This window comes from Macaca fascicularis, chromosome 16 (assembly GCF_037993035.2).
Source record: "Macaca fascicularis isolate 582-1 chromosome 16, T2T-MFA8v1.1".
In the NCBI taxonomy this organism is placed as follows: Eukaryota; Metazoa; Chordata; class Mammalia; order Primates; family Cercopithecidae; genus Macaca; species Macaca fascicularis.
The window spans coordinates 896,456-918,677 of NC_088390.1; the positions used below are offsets into that span (position 1 = coordinate 896,456).

Consider the following 22,222-nt stretch of genomic DNA (forward strand, 5'->3'; position numbering starts at 1 on the left):
CGGTACCGCCCCGCCCACGACGGGCGCCCCGGGCCGTGACGTCACTGGCCGCCGACGGCGCGCCTTGGTGACGCAGCCCGGGTCTCAGAGAAGATGGCGGCGCTGGTGAGACGCTCGAGGTTTGTCGTGCGGCCGCTGCTGCAGGTGGTGCAGGCTTGGGACCTTGACGCGAGGCGCTGGGTCCGGGCGCTGCGGCGGAGCGCAGTGAAAGTGGTGTTTCCTTCCGGAGAGGTGGTGGAACGGAAGCGCGCTCCCGGGAAGCAGCCACGCAAGGCAGCATCTGAGGCCAGTGCCCAGGAGCAACGAGAGAAATCACCGCTTGAGGAGTCCACATCCCACGCTCCCAGCACCTGGGAAGAGTCTGGGCTTCGCTACGATAAAGCTTATCCCGGGGACAGGAGGCTGAGGTGATGTGGGTCTTGAAGCCTGTCGAATGTTCTCGTTTCCCTTCCCGCCTCACAGCGGAGCCTTAACCTCCTTCTCCGGATGGAGGACTTCTTCCAGTACAGCCCGCTGGCTTTTGTATTATGCACAGAGGGCCGAATAGTGTCTTTGGAATTAGCTTCTGTTTCCCCTCAGCTCTTTGTTGTTGTTTTTGTTTCACCATGTTGGTCAGCCTGGTCTCGAACTCCTGACCTCAGGTGATCCGCCCGCCTCGGCCTCCCAAAGTGCTGGAATGACAGGCGTGAGCCACCGCGCCCGGCCCTCTCCTTGGCTCTTTATTTCTGTTACAACTAAGCGTGTCTTAGTAACAAGGATGTTGATAGTTACCTGTTTTTTTATTTCCATCTACAGCAGTGTAATGACAATAGTAAAGTCCAGGCCGTTTCGGGAAAAACAAGGGAAGATCCTGCTGGAAGGTCGCAGGCTCATTACAGACGCTCTCAAGGCTGGAGCTGTGCCAAAAATGTTCTTCTTTAGCCGTCTAGAATACCTAAAGGAGCTGCCAGTCGATAAGCTGAAAGGTGTCAGCCTCATTAAGGTGAAATTTGAGGATATCAAGGATTGGTCCGACCTCGTAACACCACAAGGAATAATGGGTCAGTGATTATTACACAGTGTATCTTTTTTTTTTTTTGTCTTGCTCTGTCACCCAGGCTGGAGTGCAATGGCGCAATCTCGGCCCACTGCAACCTTCGCCTCTCAGGTTCAAGGGATTCTCCTGCCTCAGCCTCCCGAGTAGCTGAGACTACGGGCATGCACCACCACGCCTGGCTAATTTTTGTATTTTTAGTAGAGATGGGGTTTCACCATGTTGGCCAGGCTGGTGTCGAACTCCTGACCTCAGGTGATCCTCCTGCCTCTGCCTCCTAATGTGCTGGCATTAAGCATGAGCCACTGTGCCCAGCCTTACACAGTGTATCTTAAGGTGTGGAGACCTAGGATTAATTTCTCATACTTGTCTTAGGACAGCAGATTTCATTGAAATGAAATTCAAAATGTTACAATTAGAAAAACATAATTCTCAAACCTGTGTATCTTAGAATATTTTCAATGGAAATTGAAACCCGTTTTTCACTATCATTTGTGTTGTGGCTCTTTATAATCTCTAGGAAGAACCACTATTCCTCAAACCTTGTATTTTTTAGATTACGTCTTCAACTTTTTATGTCAGATTAAAACTTAAGAAAATGTTTACTAAAAGAGTTAGCCCTTCATTTCTGCAAAAACTCTGCTGATGTGGTGATCACTGTTAATAAATTCCTTATTCTAGAAGCAGATCTAAGAAGTGAGGTATAAGCCATAATATACTGCCCTGTTTAGCCCAATAAACGGAGAACCTTGTCTTCTAGTCTGTTTCTTCATTTGGCTGAATCTAACTTAATCTTACTTAATGTCGATTAGCAATTACAAAGTCTTTGGTCTAAATATGAGAAGATAAGTTTTTCATACGTTTTTGACATTGGAGTTTTATTTAAGATATGAAAACTGAATCCTTGAACTGGGGACCATCTCTTGTTTCTATAATCCAGTGAGTCACAGGGATCTGTGCCTCTACAATCAGAACTCTTAGATCCTAGGATGGGGACTTGGATTACTAAAGTACCTGGAATTACTCATGCTAAGTAACCATATTCTCACTAGAAACAGCCCTCTAATCCACACTTGATGCTTCAGTGAACATGTCATTCATTTTTACTGAGCTTGTCACTTTGGGCACGTGTGCTAACAGTGGCCATCCCATCTTGAACTTCATCATTATACCTGCTTTCATCATTTCCTGGCTTTATAATTTTTATATTATTTAGCTTATCCTTATGTTACTATATTTTAGATTTGAGGGCAAGGAATAAGGGAGAAATGGATAGGAACTGGCAGCACCTGTCAGGCTTTAGACAGACACTCTGGAGAATCCAGTGACGTAAGTAGGGTCTCTGTATGGTGGGTTCTTATCACCATAGACATTCAAGTAGAAGTAAAGGACTTCTAAGATCCCCTGCCCTACTGAATGGCTTGTGGCCATCTGTGACTCGGAAGTGGAGGCTCTCTCACAGCACACAGACGCCTAATACCCTTCCGTTGCCTTCAGTAGTGGGTAGGCTTTTTACCTGCACTGTCTTTAGAAAGAATCCTAAATCTTTGATTGTATCATGTTTCAGTACAAGTACTACTTCATCTCCTGACTTCAGTCAGTAGCCCATTTATTGGAGCAATTATATATGACAAAATACTAGTAAGATTCAAAAAATCTGTACAGTCCCTTGGGAGCTGACTACAAAGGGTTTGAATATTTGGTAATGATACATAAAGAGTTTAAGGTAGTGCTTGGCCTAAAAAAAAATGTTTGCTAAAAGATTTATCTTTTTCTAAATGTTTACTAAAAGGTTATCATTATCACCTCTACCAGGAAACATGGTGATTCAAAAAGAAACCTGTGGATATGTGATACATCCATGTGAATACCTTCGTCTATACCACAGAAATCTCATGTGCTCTAAAGCCATTTTAATACTGTTATTAGCCTTTTTCCAGTTTTTCTCTTTTCCCATAAGTTTTTTTTTTTTTTTTTTTTTTTTTTTTTTTTTTTTTTTTTGAGACGGAGTCTCGCTCTGTAGCCCAGGCTGGAGTGCAGTGGCCGGATCTCAGCTCACTGCAAGCTCCGCCTCCCGGGTTCACGCCATTCTCCAGCCTCAGCCTCCCGAGTAGCTGGGACTACAGGCGCTGCCACCTCGCCCAGCTATTTTTTGTATTTCTTAGTAGAGACGGGGTTTCACCGTGTTAGCCAGGATGGTCTCGATCTCCTGACCTCGTGATCCGCCCATCTCGGCCTCCCAAAGTGCTGGGATTACAGGCTTGAGCCACCGCGCCCGGCCTTTTCCCATAAATTCTTTCCATAAAACTTTAGAGATTATTATAATGTAGAGATTATTATAATGCAGATTAGATAATGTAGATTATTATATAATGTATATATAATTTTATAATATAGAGATTAAATACAGAATTTTCCACTAAGAAGGCCACTTGGGGTTTTCATTTTCCCAGATAGTCCCAGACTCCATTTTACTCTTTTGTATCAGACTGAGGACAGAGAGGTCACGGGTAAGTGGCTGTACCCATTCTAAAGCTCCCAGGCTTCTGTACCTCCAGCGTGAGGCCTTACAAGTGACTCAAGCGTTCACTGCACCCACAGCCCCTTTGTTTTGCAGAGTATGTCCCTAAGACAGTGCTTCCAAGCCAGTGTATTTGAAAAAGGGGTCGTTACTTTGATGCGTTCAAGTTTTGAAATTCAGATTTTTTCCTAGGAATGTACTTTTAATTTTAAAATGTGTGATAAAGGTCGGATAAATCAGAGTATAGCAGGCTAATAATTGTTTTTTAGTTAAACCTACAAACTGTTTCTTAAAAGCCTACCTGGTAGGAAGATGGGCACAGGTTATAGAAACGAGACAGTTAAGGGAGCACAGGAACTCACTGAAGAAGGTCGCAACAGGTCAGTAAGGTGTTTAGCTTCTCTAGTAATTGGGGAAAAGGCAAGTTAAAATAATGGCATGCCGTTTTTCCTGTCACACTGGGAAAAATGGAAACAAGTGATAGATCTTCTGTTGAGAAGGGTTTGGGCTGGAAAACAGGTTTTGTTTTTTGTTTTTGTATTTTTATTAGAGACGGGGGTTTCACCATGTTGTTCAGGCTGGTCTCGAACTCCTGACCTTGTGATCCGCCCACCTCAGCTTCCCAAGGTGCTGGGATTTTAGGCGTGAGCCACTGTGCCCGGCCAGAAGGAGATATTTATGAGTTCCTGATGTGAATAAACGGAAAGAGCCCGTGTGAACGTTCAGAGTGCACACACATCATTTGTCCATTTCACTCAAGGTATTTATGCTAGAGAAATTTTTAGACACATGGACAGACAGTCCTACGGGGATGCCCATTGCAGCATTATTTGTAACAGAGAAAAATTCAAATAATTTAACAGTCCATAGGGGAAGAGCAAAATGAACTGAGGTACATTCATACTACAAAACAGAGGCCAGGTCGGTAGCTCACCCTGTCATCCCAGCAGTTCGGGAGGCTGAGGCGGGTGGATCACCTGAGGTCAGGATTTTGAGACCAGCCTGGCCAACATGGCGAAACCCCGTCTCTATTAAAAATACAAAAAATCAGCCGGGTGTGGTTGCGGGTCTCTGTAATCCAGCTACTTGGGAGGCTGAGAAGCAGGAGAATTGCTTAATTCTCCAGGAGGCACAGGTTGCAGTGAGCCAACATTACACCATTGTATTCCAGCCTGGGTGACAGAGTGAGAGAATGAGACTCTGTCTCAAAAAAAAAAAAAGCCTACAGCAGTTAAAGGAAAAAAGTAGCGTCAAACATACTGACGTGGTAAGTTCAAGATATGTTGTTACGTAAAATAGGTTACAGAATAATACAGAGTATGACACCTAATGTAAAAGAAATACATTTATATATGGACAGGTGTGCGTATATATAGGTAGATGCATAGAACAAGTTCTAAAAGGATGCACTCCAGTATAATTGAGGGGAGGAGAGTGGTAATGGTAGAATTTTATGTTGTTTGAATTTTGCCAATCAGAATGTATTGGTGTTTTTATTTTTTTTAGAGGGAGTCTCACTGTGTTGCCCTCAGCCTCCCAAGTAGCTGGGACTAGAGGCACGCGCCACCACGCTCGGCTAATCTTTGTATTTTTATTAGAGACAAGGTTTTGCCATGTTGGCCAGGCTGGTCTCGAACTCCTGACCTCAGGTGATCCACCTGCCTTGGCCTCCCAAAGTGTTGGGATTACAGGCGTGAGCCACTGCACCTGGCCCGTAGTCATGTATTTTTATGTAACTAAGACCATATAAAGATTGATAAGTAAATGAAAAGTCAGACTATTCCCCGTGCCCACACCAGGCAAGTAAACCATCTGTTTTGTCTCCTCAGGGATTTTTGCCAAGCCGGACCATGTCCATGTTAAGTTGGCATCTGTCTCAGGAATTTTTGCCAAACCTGACCATGTTAAGGTGGCATCTGTTTTGTCTCCTCAGGGATTTTTGCCAAGCCGGACCATGTTAAGGTGGCATCTGTTTTGTCTCCTCAGGGATTTTTGCCAAACCTGACCATGTTAAGGTGGCATCTGTTTTGTCTCCTCAGGGATTTTTGCCAAGCCGGACCATGTTAAGGTGGCATCTGTTTTGTCTCCTCAGGGATTTTTGCCAAGCCGGACCATGTTAAGATGGCATCTGTTTTGTCTCCTCAGGGATTTTTGCCAAACCTGACCATGTTAAGGTGGCATCTGTTTTGTCTCCTCAGGGATTTTTGCCAAGCCGGACCATGTTAAGATGGCATCTGTTTTGTCTCCTCAGGGATTTTTGCCAAGCCGGACCATGTTAAGATGGCATATCCAAAGACTCAGCTTCAGCATTCACTGCCTTTATCATTGATTTGTGACAATCTCCGTGACCCTGGGAACCTGGGGACAATTCTGAGATCCGCAGCTGGGGCGGGCTGCAGCAAAGTGCTACTCACCAAAGGTAAGAGCATCCAAGGCCGGGTGCGGTGGCTCCCACCTGTAATCCAGCCCTTTGGGAGGCCGAGGCAGGAGGGTCACTCGAGCCCAGGAGTTCAGGACCATCCTGGGCAACAGAGTGAGACCTCGTCTCTACAAAAAAAAATTAAAATTGGCTGGGTGTGGTGGGGTGTGCCTGTAGTCCCAGCAACTTGGGAGGCTGAGGTGGGAGGATTGCTTGAGCCTGGGATGTCGAGGCTGCAGCGAGCTCACCACTACACTCCAGCCTGGGCGACACAGTGAGACTCCCTCTCAAAAAAAAAAAAAAAAAAGGCCGGGCGCGGTGGCTCAAGCCTGTAATCCCAGCACTTTGGGAGGCCGAGACGGGCGGATCACGAGGTCAGGAGATCGAGACCATCCTGGCTAACACAATGAAACCCCGTCTCCACTAAAAATACAAAAAAATTAGCCGGGCGTGGTGGCGGCGCCTGTAGTCCCAGCTACTCGGGAGGCTGAGGCAAGAGAATGGCGTGAACCCGGGAGGCGGAGCTTGCAGTGAGCCGAGATCGCGCCACTGCACTCCAGCCTGGGCGACAGAACGAGACTCCGCCTCAAAAAAAAAAAAAAAAAAAAAAAAAAAACAGGTGGATTAGTAGGTCTTTTTTTAAAAGAAATGGGGTCTCACTATGTTGCCTAGGCTGGTGTTGAACTGGCTGTGGCTCAAGCAGTCCTCGTGCCTCAGTCTCCCAAAGCACTGGAATTACAGGCATGAGCAACCACGCCCAGCCAGGTTCGGCCATTGTTAGGTGAGCTAGGGCTCTGGGCAGGCAGACACGGGTTGGATCTTGGTCTGCCTTCACTAGCTCTGGTCCCTGAGCAGTAGTCCCTGAAGTTCAGCTTCCTCATTGGTGAAGTGGGAGGAATAACAATCTCCCTGGTCATTGTGAGGATTGAGTGAGATGATGCACATAAGGTACTTCAACCTTACCTGGCACACAAGTAATTCAGTAAATGTTGATTCTCTTTTTAAAAAATTATGTTTTTTTGTAGAGACAGGGTCTTGCTCTGCTGCCCAGGCTGATCTCAAACTCCTAAGCTCAAGGGATCCTCCTGCCTCCGACTCGCAAAGTGCTGAGATGATAGGCGTGAGCTGCCATACCCAGCCAATGTTTATTATCTTTTAAAATTATCATGAAACCTGCTAGGAATGAGGTCAGAAGCTCTGAATCCTAATGTCATCGTGATCCGTTTCCCTTAGTTTCCCTTAGCCTCAGCGTGGGTCACATGCCCCACACACAAATCCACCTCGTTACACTTCTGTCTCTCATCATCAGAAATGGGGATTAATCGGCTTGGCTCTAAACAGACTTGCCTGACAGCTGGGGCATGCCTGAAATGTCTGTTACACCTTGGGGGCGAGAGGACAGAGTACCATTCATCAGAAACACTCCAGCCACCATTAAAAGTAAACTAATAGTGGCACCCGTTGTTGAGACTTGCCTGAATTGCTGCTCGCACCTCTTTCTCATCACGCCTTGCTAGAGTACGTTTCTGTGCCATGTGAGAGCTACGTGCTGGGGTTCCGTGACCAGTACCCCGCTTACTCGCCCCGTTATTTAGTGCTCTGATAGCTATTGTGGGATTTGGAAATAAATCTAAATAATCCAAGCAGTGTGGTTTTCACACTGACACTGATGGCTGGTGTGTAAGAAATGGGGAAAGAAAGGAAATACTTGGTGTGGTGCCCGTATCCAGGACATGAGGATGACGGGAGGAGCCTCGCCTTTCCCTTCTCCCCTCCAGGTAGAGGGGTCAGCCTGGGCCGCTCCTCTCACACATGTGGGCCCATCTCTGGTTTCCTGCAGGGAGAGGGAAAGGAAAGCCGTGGTTGGGGGTGCAGGCGCTGTTACATCCTCTGTGTCTTATTCTCCTTTTAAAATCCGGTTTGCCTGGTTCGTCTATCCTGAGGTTTGACAAATGAACTTTTAAAATAACTCGTCAGGAGAAGACTTGCGCTAACAAATTGTGCGGGGGAGGGTGGGAGGTGATGCAGTCCCTGTGAGGCCCCACCCTGGGCCGCTCTCCAGCCCGCCTGTGGTGAGGGGCAGGCCCTGGCAAAGGCCAGGCTGAGGCTGCTGCCGGGGTGGCCTCTTGCCTCATTTCCTCTCTAGGGCTTTCCCTGCTCTAGTGCAGACTGAACGTTGAAGCCCGGTGGGTCTTGATGAAACACAGATCTGATTCTGGCACTGCTTTGCTTAAGATACCCAATGGCATGATACTGTCTTCAGATAAAATGCCAAACTCCTCAGCTTCCCATAGGCGGCCTCCTCCGTGTTGGCCAGCCCACCTCCCACCTCCTGTGCTGCCACAGCCCCAGCGCTGATTGGCCAGCTCACTGGACACCACACCCCCCACCCGCTGATTGGCCCGCTCACCTCCTGTGCCGCCACAGCCCCAGCACTGATTGGCCAGCTCACTGGACACCACACCCCCCACCCACTGATTGGCCCGCTCACCTCCTGTGCCACCACAGCCCCAGCACTGATTGGCCGGCTCACCTCCTGTGCCACCACACCCCTACCCACTGATTGGCCAGCTCACCTCCTGTGCCACCACAGCCCCACCCACTGATTGGCCCGCTCACCTCCTGTGCCGCCACAGCCCCAGCACTGATTGGCCAGCTCACCTCCTGTGCCGCCACAGCCCCACCCGCTGATTGGCCAGCTCACCTCCTGTGCCGCCACAGCCCCAGCACTGATTGGCCAGCTCACCTCCTGTGCCACCACAGCCCCACCCGCTGATTGGCCAGCTCACCTCCTGTGCCGCCAAAGCCCCAGCACTGATTGGCCGGCTCACCTCCTGCGCCACCACACCCCCACCCACTGATTGGCCAGTTCACCTCCTGCACTGCCACAGCCCCAGCGCTCATTGGCCGGCTCACCTCCTGTGCCACCAAAGCCCCATTGCTGATTGGCAGACTCACCTTGCTCACAGTCCTTAGGCTGTGCCACTCTCCCACTTCTTCTAGCCCTGTCATCTGCCTGGGCCTTTCTCTTCGTGTCATAGTCTTTTAGATGGTTTTTCTCATTGCCCTGCTTTGTCCATGGGTTTTCTATGACTGTGTTGGTGCTTCTTTTACATCAGTTACTGATACTGTAGTCATCTGTTTAAGATACTCACCCAGGGCCACCACCCACTACACTGTGCGTTCCTTGGGGTTGGGGACTTTAATTCTCTCTGCATCTTCTGTGCAGTGTCTGGCACGTGTGTATGGGAGATGTTGAAAGGATAGAGAAAATATTTTCAGCACTAGCAGGAATGACTCCTGTAGTCACTTTGCTGGATGCTGTCACAGTCAGAGAGGCAGAAGGTCCCAGCTCTCAAGAAAGCTATCGTAGAATAACTTCATCTCCTGATCCAAAATTAATCTGACTTACTGCACAGTCCCCTGGTCTGGGGATTTGTAACATCTTGATTGTATCCTGTCTTTTTATTTTCCAGGCTGTGTGGATCCCTGGGAGCCCAAAGTGCTCCGGGCGGGTATGGGCGCACATTTCCAGGTGCCCATTATCAATAATCTGGAGTGGGAAACCGTGCCCAATTACCTGCCCCCTGACACCCGGGTCTATGTGGCTGACAACTGTGGCCTTTATGCCCAGGCTCAGATGTCTAATAAAGCCAGTGACCACGGCTGGGTGTCTAACCAACGGTTGCTGAAGTTTCAGAAGTATGAAGAAGAGGAAGATGTAGAAACGGGAGCCAGTCAAGATTGGCTGCCTGATGTTGAGGTTCAGAGTTACGACTCGGACTGGACAGAGGCGCCGGCAGCTGTGGTGATTGGCGGGGAGACCGACGGCGTGAGCGTGGAGTCCCTGCAGCTGGCAGAGAGCACTGGTGGCAAGAGGCTGCTGATCCCCGTTGTGCCTGGTGTGGACAGCCTCAACTCGGCCATGGCGGCAAGCATCCTGCTTTTCGAAGGGAAACGACAGCTGCGGGGGAGGGCGGAGCACTTGAGCAGGGACAGGAGTCACCACTGAGAAGGACGCAGAAGTGACTCCTGCTTCAGGACGTCTCCAGCTCCTCCTACACCAGCACACGGGTTGGAGGCTGGCAGAGTCAGTGACTATGGCCCCCATGTTCAGGGGGCAGGTGTGATGCGTCACACGGTTACGGGAAAAATAAGAACTTCCTCAGAAAGAACAGGTCCAAATTCTTCCCATCGCGTCACTAATTTCAAGGTTCTATCTTTTTTCTCTTGGTGACCCACGTGGCTCTGTGTGTTTTTAAAAATTGTCCACCAGGAAGCACTTCGTGCCCAGAAAGTTCCTGAAGCATCAACCTGGGCAGGGAGGCGTCCACTCCACCAGCTGGTGGGTGTTTGCGATCGTCAAGCACCAGTTACAGGTCATAGCCACGTCACTCACAGATGATTGTTGGTCGGTGGAGAATAAACTATGAGCAGCGGATTACGTTAAACAGTTGTTTTGTGTGGTTGGTGTGTCACAGTACCTGTCACGTTTGGCCTGGTAACGAGGACGTGGCTAAGGGAATACCAGGAAGCTGAGGGCTAAACTGTTGGCATCCAGCAGCTCTGCTCTGGGCTCAGATGATCTGTCTTTGAGATTGTTCATGCCTTCACTGAGCCACTGTTTATGTATCCATAGAAATGGCTTAATTTAACAGGCTGTGTCAGACCTTGGCACCTCTGCAGATATCTTTTTGAGGATTTTTGCAGAGACGGAAGTCTATGCAGAAAACTGAATTTCAAAATCTGCAGCCTTACCCTGCATTTGTCATGAAAGTGTCACTGTTTCCTGGTTCCCTGTGTTAGCACTACTTACGTCTCACCCCCCGATGTTTAGAGGCCAAGGTTCTGAGGATGAACGCCCACAACACAGCGGCAGGACCCTTCTGTTCTCTCAGCCCCTCCAGAGACCAGGGCAAGCTGCATCTTTACCTACCAGCGGCCAAACCAGGATGAAGCCAGGGCAGGTGCTTCAGGGCAGGTGCTGATGCTGGTCACTGTATCTATATGGAACTGTGGGGACGGGGTGGGTGGGGGGAGTATGGGACTCACTTTAAGCACTGCTTTTGCGGCCACACACAACATGGTTGGAGTTGAGACCACCACCAGACGTGCTTCTCCACACCCTTCTGCCCAGCGGCTCCCGTAACGGTTTGGATTCTTTGGGAGCCCCTCAGCTGCTCACTCCAGGGAGGTCAAGTGTGTCGCTGGTGTGCCCAGGAGAAACCATGCCCCCCACCCCTTCTTTTCTACTCCCCCAACTTCCTGGTAAAACTTCCTCGTGGGAGAACCAAACGACTAAGCATGGTTCACGTGCCAGGGGGGCAGGGTAGGATGCTCTGGCATGTTCCAGGGGACGGTGTTTGCAGGGACAGCGTCCTCCCAGGCTGACATTTGAATATTTGAGCATCTGCTCTGGGGCCCCGCTGTGGTCTGGGCCTCCCCAGAGCTGCACATGCAAGTGGCTGCCCGCAACACTGCTCACAAAGGCTAGAGCAGAGGACAGGCGGACGGGCGGCCTGGAGAACGCAAATTCATCCCATTCCAGTCTCCCCAGACACCTCAGGAAAGTGCTCAAGAAGCAGGAGTCAGGAAAAGGAAGCTCACATCTTTCCAGCCTAAAACCAATCTCCTGGGATTTGTTCCCTGGGTTATACTCCCGCTGACTCTTGTTACAAAATAACAGTGAAAGAATAAACCATGTATTTACCTTGTCCTTGTTTAGAAAAAGCAATGTAAACACTGGAAAGTAATTTTTTTTTTTTTTTTGAGACGGAGTCTCGCTCTGTCGCCCAGGCTGGAGTGCAGTGGCACGATCTCAGCTCACTGTAAGCTCTGCCCCTCAGGTTCATGCCGTTCTCCTGCCTCAGCCTCCCGAGTAGCTGGGACTACAGGCACCCGCCACCTCGCCCGGCTAATTTTTTGTACTTTTAAGTAGTGAAAGCGTTTCACCATGTTGGCCAGGATGGTCTTGATCTCCTGACCTGGTGATCCACCCGCCTCAGCCTTCCAAAGTGCTGGGATTACAGGCGTGAGCCGCCGCGCCCAGCCTACACTGACAAGTAATTCGAAGCCCGTTTTATCCTGGGTGTAAGAGGGAAAGAAATTTACATCCCATTGCTTTAGAGTCCGTGGCTTATATGCAGTGCCTTAAGTTCACTTCATATACTCATGGGTATAATTTAGGAGGGACAAGGGAGGGTGCAGGAGGGAGGCAAATTGTCCTTTCTTCAGTGAATCCAGAGGAGCAGATGGTGGTTATTTGCTGAGTGATTTTGGAAAATCACTACCTTGAATCCTCAGTTTTGAGGCCGACATTCGTTCTGTCACCATTTCCCCAGTAAATGGGAATAAAAAACGAGCAACATTTCACAAGAAAAACACTGCTTGGCCGAGAGACAAACATCGTCGGGATGTTGGCCGCGCTCCCGCGCCATTGTGTGGCCGCGAAGCTGCCACAGTGGCGTCTGCCAGGAGGTGGCAGGCGAAGCCTCCAAAACCACCCTAGTGCTGAAGGGCGGGGCTGCGATTTTTTTCCTGGATTTCACTGGTTGAAAAGGGAGGAAAGGACGATGGAGTGAAGTCTCCCTCCACCAGAGAGCATTTTGCTGTGCGTGCTCCCGGGTGTTAAAGGTGGAGACCCATCCGGATTGTCCCACATGACTCAGAAGAAAGAACCTGGAGTACAGGAAGACATGGAACAAAAACGGAGGCCAAAGAGGACCAACGGGAAACAGCAGGAAAAACCAGCACAACTTTCCTCTGACTGGAGCCTCTGAGAAAGCAACTCTGGGCAAAGCGCAGATGTCCAGATGTGCCTGGCGCTCACGCTGGGCGCCCCGCGGCTGGCCCTGCAGTTCCTGCTTCGGGGCAGAGGGCACTGAAATCACTCCCCTTGCCCCAGCCGCTGGCTCCTGGCTGGGAGCCTGGTCATTAAGGTCCAGAGGAGAAACAGACCTCGGGGGACCCCCCAAACGCTTGCCCCGGGGTTGGCAGCAACCCCAGATGTCCGCACCAGCCACGCCGGGCCAGACTTAGCCCCACTTTTGCCATTCTGCCGCACACAGCCCAGACGCACACCCCATCCAAGGCTCCAGAGCTTTGCACTGAAAATCACCAGCTGCACTGCAGGGCCTGGGGCCGCCCTCTTGACCAAGCCACCTCTCCCTCAGGAGCAGACCTGACAGGCTCACCTGCTTTTAAGAAAACACGTTGCCACCTTAAAAATTCCATGATTGTGCTTCCTCTATTTTCTTTCTTTCCTTTTTTTTTTCAGATGGGGTTTTGCCATGTTGCCTAGGCTAGTCTTGAACTCCCGGCCTCAAGCTGTCCTTCTGCTTCAGCCTCCAAAGTGCTGGGAGGACAGGCTTGAGCCACTGCACCAGCCCCGCTTCCTGTTTTCATCAGTGCAGTGAGTGCACACACGTAATAAGCTAGGGGCCAAGTTAATGGATGGGCTGGTTTATTGCTCAGGATGACTGAAGTCTCTGAACAACGGAACCACGTTACATTCGAGCAGCTGAGACAGAGGCTGAAGCCAAGTCCTCCCGATGCTCAGGAAGCCTGGCTGATGCTCTGCGGCTGAGTGACGGAGAATCCGGAATGGCTGATGGATGGGTCAGTTCTGTTCTCACCACACCCCCAGTATCTGGCTTCCTGGACTGCTGTGTAGGGAACACCCACTTCTTTCCGTTGAAGCCTGAGTTGTTATGGGCCATAACCAAGGGTGCTGCTTCCTCAAAATGCAAGAAGTGGGCTGGACGCGGTGGCTCACGCCTGTAATCCCAGCACTTTGGGAGACCAAGGCGGGCGGATCACGAGGTCAGGAGTTCGAGACCATCTTGGCTAACACAGTGACACCCCGTCTCTACTAAAAATACAAGAAAATTAGCCGGGCGTGGTGGCGGGCGCCTGTAATCCCAGCTACTTGGGAGGCTGAGGCAGGAGAATTGCTTGAACGCGGGAGGCGGAGGTTGCAGTGAGCCAGATCACACCACTGCACTCCAGCCCGGGTGACAAGAGTAAAACTCTTGTCTCAAAAAAAAAAAAAAAAAAAAAAATTGCAGGAAGGGAACAGGGAACACGGTTGGGGACGGAGGAGCCTCAGCCTCCCTTCCCTGCTCCTCTGAGACGCCGAGGGCGGGGTGTGCTGACTGCAAGCTGAGTGGTTCTTCCCTGACGGGGACAGGATTTCCACGTCCTCTGACATTCGAGATTGATTTTTTTGGCCCTCCCTACTGTATCCTAGTTGTAGCACACGTGGGTGGCTTCCCCATATGTGTGAGGCCTGAGCACCCAGGAATCCAGACTGCCATCTCTGCCTCTGGACTGCACACTGGCCTGCAGACCTGGGACAGAGGCTTTCGCGAGTTGTGTGTTACTTAACAGAAACCCAGCAGTTCCACCCAAACCTCCAAACACATTCTCAGGCTTGGGAAGTATCTCAAAGCACCAAGGGGGTGAGACACACGCCTAGAAAAATGACAGTAAGCATACTTACCTGTCTTCATGCGCCCACATACAAGGTGCACCTAGAATACCCTTGTTATGTTCCCAGCACCAACGAAGCTACTGATCAACAGCTATTTGTTCCCAAATAATTTTCCCTTGAGCAGCCGCAGCCTGGAGGAAGCAGGTGTGTGCTCTCGTCTGTCGGCGGCAGCAGTGAGGGGTGGCGCTAAGTGCCCACTTCTCTCATTCAGCTGCTTCGGGGAAAACTGGAAAGATCCTTTGAGCTCATGGCCCCCTGCTCAGTCCTTGGCTCCCAAAGCTGCCCCCAGAGAGAAGCTGCAGGAGGCATCCTGAACCTACGGGCCTGTGTGCCCAGCCACCCACAACGTGTACAACAGCGGCCTTCTAGTCCTAGCAGGCACCATTCATGGGCCTGCCCGGGGCAAGGGCACTGTGAACAGCGTGTGCCCTCACTCAGGGCCCTCCCGGCACCACGCTTCCCGGCGTGCAGGATCCCGACGCGTGTGCCCTCACTCAAGGTCGTCCCAGCACCACGCTTCCCAGTGTGCAGGGTTCCTACGCGTGTGCCCTCACTCAAGGCCCTCCCGGCACCACACTTCCTGGTGTGCAGGGTCCCGACACCTGTGCCCTCTCACACATTGCGTTTTCTCCCTAAGCTGCACCGTGCAGCACCGTGTTAGGTCCCGCGGATCTGCTCCTGGGCCACATCTGGCTCCGTCTGTATTGTTGCTGAATTCAGTTTGCTGTCCTAGAACAAGGCAGCAGGAGGGGAGAACAGCTTTTCAGTGTCTTTAATTAGGCAATAGGAAAAAACAAAGTCTGGCTGAAAATTACTATTAGAAGCTTGGCCGACGCCAACACAGTACTGTCTCCCTGTATTCTGGTAAGTGATGGCCGATGATTTCAAGGACGTACCAAGGGGCGAAAAGCAAGAGCGGGAGGTCACCGCTCTCTGGAAAAGAAGCTGGTTTTCATCTGCCATGCCTGCCCGTCCCAAACATGCCCTTTTCCCTTTTTTAAATTTTGTTTTTCCCAATCAGGAATTCAATGTGGAAAACATACCCTTTTTCTTAAACAGATCTTTAATGCTGGGAGACAGGTTAAAAAAAAAACAGGTCATGTGCAGTGGCTCAGGCCTGTAATCCCAGCACTTTGGGAGGCTGAGGCGGGCGGATCACGAGGGCAGGAGATCGAGACCATCCTGGCTAACATGGTGAAACCCCATCTCTACTAAAAAATACAAAAAACTAGCCGGGCGAGGTGGCGGGCACCTGTAGTCCCAGCTACTCGGGAGGCTGAGGCAGGAGAATCGCTTGAACCCGGGAGGCGGAGCTTGCAGTGAGCAGAGATCCGGCCACTGCACTCCAGCCTGGGCAACACAGCGAGACTCCGTCTCAATAAAAAAAAAAAAAAAAACCCTCATCTCTGTTGTGAGAACGGGCAGATGGGATCTGGAAGTCACTGTGGTGAACACACACTTGGGAACCCCAGGGTGGCGTTTTCACAGCCCCCGGCCTCCACCTGCAGGGCCTGGTTTTCCTGGCTGCTGGAGGAAGCCCTTGAATATGCCACAGCTGGTGCTGGACCTGCTTCCAATTAGCAGCGGGAGTCTGGCGGGACTGTGGAGCCGCCTGGTGGGGATTATCACGCCCCCGCTTCACCGGAACCAGTGACCTTTACGACCTCTCCCTGTTGATCCGACACTCAGAAGCGATTCTGCCAGAACGTTTCCCGCAGAGTCGTCACTGTATAAACCTGAACCTTTGGAGTAAAACTTCCCCGGGGATCTTAAGGAAGCTACAAATCCACTCTAAAAGGGGAATTCTGGTGTCGAGAATCCAGGTGCAATGACTAAGGGCAACCCCCTCGCTGGACTTGGTTCCTTCTGCCCTAAAGGTAGAAGGAACTAAGAGAACCTACCTTTCCTCCGAGGCCATCACGATACAGGGCACGGACAGAAATCCTGCCATCTCCCACATTCAGGTCACCCACACTCATCCCACCCACCCCGACCTCTAAGGGAGACACTGGCAGGGTTCCCAGAGAAGCCCTGAGCCCTGGGACGAGCTGGGATTAAGGAGCTCCCACACTTGCCCCATTCTTCACAAGGAGACCTGTGCGTGATTCCTCCTGATTTCCCAACCAGCTTTCTCAGACTTCAGAGGACTCGGCTCCCCTGGAGGGAGGAAACGGGCAAGAATGTTCACAACAAGGTACATGATCTGAGGATTCGCCCTCCGTCCAGGGCCAAGTCGAACCAGGAGAGACGGTGGCCAGCGCTCCAGGAGGGACCTGCCTCTGCCACTGTCACCCAGATGAGCTTCCCAGTCAAACCAGGAGCGATGGTGGCCAGGGCCCCAGGAGGGACCTGCCTCTGCCCCTGTCACCCAGCTGAGCTTCCTGGCTGCTGGAAACCAGGAAGATGCGATGGATGCTACATCCTGGGGGTCTCAGAACTCCTGGGACACAGCTCCCAGCTACCAGGTGTCCTCCGCTGCCCACCCTGATAGACCACAGCACAAAAGACTTTTGTTATTAAGGACAGCAAAGGCCCAGCGGTGGGTAAGGTCCAGAGATGCCTGCTTTATTTCCTACTGGGTGATCGCATTTCAGGCTGGTAACGTCACATAACGTCTAATCACCAACTCGCTGTACGCCTCTGAACTACAAATCAACAATCCAATTCAGCAAGGAACAACAGTGTCAACAGCTCATGAGGGGGTGGGGACTGGGTTTTCCACATCAGTGGTCTTGGTTGGCAGAGTGCTGAGTGGGGCCAAGGGTAAGGCCCAGGGCGGTTTCAAGTCCCTGACACCTGAGTGAGCCAGGCTCAAAGGCTCGGCCGAAGCCGTCCGTCCCCAGTCCTGAGAACAGAGTTGTTTTTTTCTCTCTCGGTGGTCAAGTCAGCCCAAGTAAGAGGCCAACAACCTACCTGGGCCTAGCAAAGGCGATACAAGGTCCACTCGTGGCTGACACGCCCTCCACCCTCACTCCACCCTAGGGCACAGCTCTTTCTGCTGGTGCTTAGGAAAAGGCGAGGCTTCTGGTAATTTCTCATCTTTGTAGTTCTGCTTTGAAAAGCGGGCCGGGTACGGTGGCTCACGCCTGTAATCCCAGCACTTTGGGAGGCCAAGGCGGGTGGATCACTTGAGGTCAGGAGTTTGAGACCAGCCTGACCAACATGGTGAAACCCTGCCTCTACTAAAAATACAAAAATTAGCCAGGTCCAGTGGCGCTCGCCTGTGATCCCAGGTACTCCAGAGACTGAGGCAGAAGAATCACTCGAACCTTGGGGGCGGAGGTTGCAGTGAGCCGAGATCATGCCACTGCCCTCCAGCCTGGGCGACAGAGCAAGACTCCATCTCAAAAGAAAAAAGAAAAAAGGCAATGGCAGGGGTGATCAAATGTGGGCGTGGGCACCTCACCAGAGATCGGGGCCTCGGGCACAGAGCTGGGTGGAGTCAGAGGTCTGTGCTGGTTCAGAGGTGCTCCTCCTAGGACTCAGGGCTAAGTTTCTTGGGAAGATGCCCAAAGAGAAGGATTCGTTATCAGAATTCCAAGATGGTGGGAGCTCTTTGTATGAGCAGGCAGAGACTTCAAGGTCAAGGAAGAAAAGAATGAGGAGCTCTCATCAGGAGGCGGGAGCTCCATAAACATTAGCCGTTACTATACGAACCATTACCTTCGCTACATTTTTTTTTCTCACCCAAAAAACCTCCACAAGCTTCCTTTTGCGTTTGGAGATCCCCTGCCCGAGAACACACGAGTGGGCCGCTTTTCTCTCAGACCAAGAAAGACTGTGTCGCTTAGAAAAGGATGTTCTCACCGCAGCTCTAAGCTGAGGCCCACTGAGGCTCAGGCCCTTTCTCAGCTCTGCCTCCACACAGGTGTCCCCCGGAGGTTCCCCTCTGGCCGTCCGGGGCTCTGTGGGTGCCGATGCCCGAGTCCCAGCCCGAGCGGGGGCCACTGGCCCTCCACGCTCACTCTGCCCTGGAACACCCTGGCAAATCTTTCACCAAAAGCAAGTGACTTTGCGAGAGTGACGCAGCCCCCACTCTGGCCGGGCCATGCCCCCAGCCACCCCACGCTCCCAAACACGGTGGATTCTGCCGCTGCTGGATTCCGCACCCCGGGGCGCTGGCTGAGGAGTTTAATGCAGAAACAAGGCACCACAGAGAGGCTGGACACTTGGGTGGTGTGATTCGGGGCACGCTGGGTAAGTCCGAGGGCGGAGGGAAGGAGGGGGAGGAGGAGGAGAAGGCTGAGTTTTAAATAACGTCTCAGGAGGCCGGAGCCACGCTAGATGGGCTCCGGTTTGAGCTTCTCTGCTAGGAAGTCATTCACAAAGGCCTCCACGATGGCGGGGGTGATCTCCTCCACGTCCATCACGTACTTGGCCCGGGCCGACATGTCCAGGATGGTGAGCAAAGGGGCCGCCTCAGGCAGGTTGGTGTAATCTCGCAGGGAGTCAGTCATGTCATCCTGAAGTCGTCAGGAGGGAGAGAAAACCAAGACGGTTTAAAGAAAGGAGCGGGAGGGTCCCTGGGCCCAGTCTCCCCAGGTGTGGTAGCTCCGGGGGCTCCCGGCACGGACATGGGAAGCAGGGAACCCTGCCCTGCCTTCGGGAGGAACGAGCTGCTTCGTAAAATTCTCTCTTGGTTGGACGGGCGCGGTGGCTCAAGCCTGTAATCCCAGCACTTTGGAAGGCCGAGACGGGCGGATCACGAGATCAGGAGATCGAGACCATCCTGGCTAACCCGGTGAAACCCCGTCTCTACTAAAAAATACAAAAAACTAGCCGGGCGTAGTCCCAGCTACTCTGGAGGCTGAGGCAGGAGAATGGCGTAAACCCGGGAGGCGGAGCTTGCAGTGAGCTGAGATCCGGCCACTGCACTCCAGCCTGGGTGACAGAGCGAGACTCCGTCTCAAAAAAAAAAAAAAAAATTCTCTCTTGGCATCCGCCCCCCGAAACCACTAGGTACGTAATCTGTACTTAATCATTTATGTATTTATTACCATGAACGCCATTTTCACACGTCCTCAGCATTTTAGAAATGTCATGTCCTTTTTTTGTTTTTAAGATGAAGTCTTCCTCTGTCGCCCAGACTGGAGTGCAATGGCACGATCTCAGCTCGCTGCAACCTCCACTTCCTGGGTTTAAGCGATTCTCCTGCCTTGGCCTCCTGAGTAGCTGGGACTACAGGCACCTACCACCACGGCCAGCTAATTTTTACATTTTTAGTAGAGATGGGGTTTCACCATGTTGGCCAGGCTGGTCTCGAACTCCTGACCTCAGGTGATCCACCCACCTTGGCCTCCCAAAGTGCTGGGATTACAGGCATGAGCCACCGCGCCCGGCCTAGAAATGCCATAGCCTCCGACTGTTTATTCTTGTAACCAACTGTCAATGATTTGCGGCCCCACTGTGGGTTATCTGAGGCCAATCTGGACTTCAGCTCTGGAATGTTTTTGAACAGAGACAGCTCACTGTGCTCCCACCGCCCGCCCCCACCGTGGTTTCGGGCAGGATGCACAGCCAGCCAGTTCACAAGACAGGGCCACCTGAACCCTGTGGAAGCTGACACTGCCTCACTGCTTATCTGAGAAGGAAGCTGGTACTGGATCCTACATTCCCAGCAGCTGTCCTGGTGAATTTCCCTTATGTCAGATACAGCCTCACGCAGATACCAAGGCGAACACAGAAATCCAAAGACAAGGAGAAACGATTTGTAAGGGAGCTACTTTTTTTTTTTGGGAGCTAGAATCTCTTTCTGTCGCCCCAGCTGGAGTGCAGTGAGGCAGTCGTAGCTCACTGCAGCCTCCATCTCCTGGGCTCAAGCGCTCCTCCCTCCTCAGCCTCCTGAGTAGCTGGGACTCCAAGCAGGCAGCACCATGCCGGGCTAATTTGTATATATTTTTTGGAGACACAAAGCCCAGCCCAGCCAGGCGTGAGCCAGCGAACAGCCTCGGAGGAGCCCCTGGTCCACTCTGAACCTCGCCTCCCTCCCCTGTGAAACAGGACGGCGACTGTGTTCCCAGCCAGAGAGCCAGGGCCTAAGGAGACAGCCCAGGTGAAATACGCGGACCGGCCTGGTGTACAGAAACCTGCAGATGCTCCTTCCAGGCCTGACGCCTCTCAAGGCCGCCCCGCCCGTGCCGGGCCCTTGCAGTGCTGCAGCCATCTTTTCTCAGAGCCATTCTGCAGGGCTCAGAGTTCCCGCGTGTGGCGCAGCCTCTGGGGCTGCGCTTGGTGTGCAGTGGCTGCGGCCGCCCCAGGCAGAGCCTGCGAGCCTCTTTGTTCCCCTCCACCCCCGGGCTGAGCAGGTGACCGGAGCCGCCTGGGAGGGACGCAGGGGCTGGGCAGGGCCAGCTGCTGAGTCTGGCGATGATGGGTGGTGCAGGGTGTCTAGCGGCCGCTGCCGCCTGCCTCCTCCGTGCCTCTCCTGGGATCCGAACACAGCGTGAAATCAGCACAGGGCTCTGACCAACCGGAGGTACAGATGGGTGGACAGAGGGCAGGGGGTGAGGGCGGCCTCCAAAAGTGTTTGTCGGTCGGTGGGTGCGGTGGGAGGGGAGGGGAGGGGAGGCGGCGGCGCAGGGGTGAGGTGCGGAGGGGAGGGGAGGGGAAGGGAGGCAGCAGCGCAGGCGTGGAGGAGACTCCCGGCTGGAGGAACTCAAGAACGAGAGCCTGCACCTGCGCTGAGTCGCGGAGACGCCTGTCTGCAGGGTGCAGGGCGCAGGGTCCCACGCCCCGGATAATGGGGCACCTGCGGGAGGGCGCTCTGCTGAGAGCCCCACTTTCTCAGCCTGTGAAGTCTCCTGCTCGGTCCAGCCCTGCGGGAGACCTCGAAGGGGCAGCCTCGGTGAAACAGACGGGGAGCGGCAGCGATTTCCAACCTCAGCACTGACCGGCCGGCTGGGTGACCGCAGGTGCACGTGGTAGCCCCAGCCAGGACCCCTCTGGTGAGATCGGCCCACTGCGGCCAGCGCGGAGGCAGGAACCCAGCGTTTTGTAAAGCCGCAAGGGCCTGGCCGTGACCCAGCCCCGAGGGAGTGGGTGTGGATCGCTCCGGCCCCGGCCCCTCTCCCTGGAAGCAGCTCCCGGCTCTTCCCCTGCGGACCTGAGGCTGCGGAGCGAGGACAAGAGGAAGCAGCAGGGGAGGAAACGGTTTCCCACGGCGAATGGCCACCTCTCCTTGCCACGTTTGTCTGCGGCCTGTCTCAGGAGCACAGGCAGCCCTGGGGCCAGGATCCCTCATGCGCCCGAAGTCCCAGCTGATCCAGCCCTGGGGGCCCAGCCTCTCCCCGCACTCACCTCCCCAGCGACGAAGAACAGAAGCGGCGCCTCCTCCTCTTTGGCTTTGTACTTGGCAATGATTTTCTCAGCTATTGGCTGAATCAGCTGCTTGGCTGCCTCGGACTCTCCGTCATCCTCAGAATCTGTGATTGGCATCGGGGGGAGAAAGAGACGGGGAGGAACACTGGCTTGTCAAATAGAGCGGCACCCGCTGAGGGGGCCTGAGCTGCAGAAACGCCCACCTGAGCGGCCCCTGAATGGAAATGAACTTCCTGCACACACGTCCCAGCAGCAAAGCTCCCAGAGCTCGCCTGCACCAGGCTCGCCCACCCCACCCAGTAGCTCTGGGGCCCCAGACAGAGAGTCTCGCCTGCACCAGGCTCACCACAGGGAAACCCACCCCACCGAGTAGCTCTGGGGCCCCAGGCAGAGACTTTCCACTGAATTCCTCACAAACCCGCCCGCCAGGCTGAGCTTCCC

General features: G+C 52.7%; 2 protein-coding genes across 9 annotated transcripts in view; one reads left to right on the plus strand and one right to left on the minus strand.

Moving 5' to 3' along the window:
• Positions 1–66: 66 nt before the first annotated feature.
• MRM3 (mitochondrial rRNA methyltransferase 3) lies at positions 67–11,687 on the plus strand. 4 transcript variants are annotated; one of them, XM_015437421.4, is made up of 4 exons: positions 67–407; positions 796–1,040; positions 5,806–5,973; positions 9,450–11,687. In XM_015437421.4, the coding sequence occupies exons 1-4, from the start codon at positions 94–96 to the stop codon at positions 9,983–9,985; spliced, it is 1,263 nt and encodes a 420-aa protein (XP_015292907.3). In that variant the 5' UTR covers positions 67–93; the 3' UTR covers positions 9,986–11,687. The 4 variants fall into 4 exon arrangements, with proteins under 4 accessions (XP_015292907.3, XP_015292908.1, XP_073874249.1 ...); XM_015437422.4 differs by lacking the exon at positions 796–1,040; XM_074018148.1 differs by lacking the exons at positions 5,806–5,973; positions 9,450–11,687 and adding an exon at positions 5,647–5,799.
• A 5,321-nt stretch (positions 11,688–17,008) lies between these two features.
• NXN (nucleoredoxin) overlaps positions 17,009–22,222 on the minus strand; it is a 191,103-nt gene continuing 185,889 nt past the window's right edge. For all 5 annotated transcript variants that reach the window (XM_074018146.1, XM_045376372.3, XM_074018147.1 and 2 more), the window contains exons 7-8: positions 21,761–21,885; positions 17,009–18,927 (exon numbers count right to left, since the gene is read on the minus strand). In XM_074018146.1, the coding sequence (XP_073874247.1) occupies positions 18,745–18,927; positions 21,761–21,885 (308 nt within the window). In that variant the 3' untranslated portion in view covers positions 17,009–18,744. The remainder of the gene's footprint in view (positions 18,928–21,760; positions 21,886–22,222) is intronic.

Coding starts and splice junctions, on each gene's coding strand:
- MRM3 (XM_015437421.4), top strand. CDS start 94: ATGGCGGCGCTGGTGAGACGCTCGAGGTTTGTCGTGCGGCCGCTGCTG. Junction 408..795: donor CCCGGGGACAGGAGGCTGAG/GTGATGTGGGTC, acceptor TTCCATCTACAG/CAGTGTAATGACAATAGTAA. Junction 1,041..5,805: donor AACACCACAAGGAATAATGG/GTCAGTGATTAT, acceptor TTGTCTCCTCAG/GGATTTTTGCCAAGCCGGAC.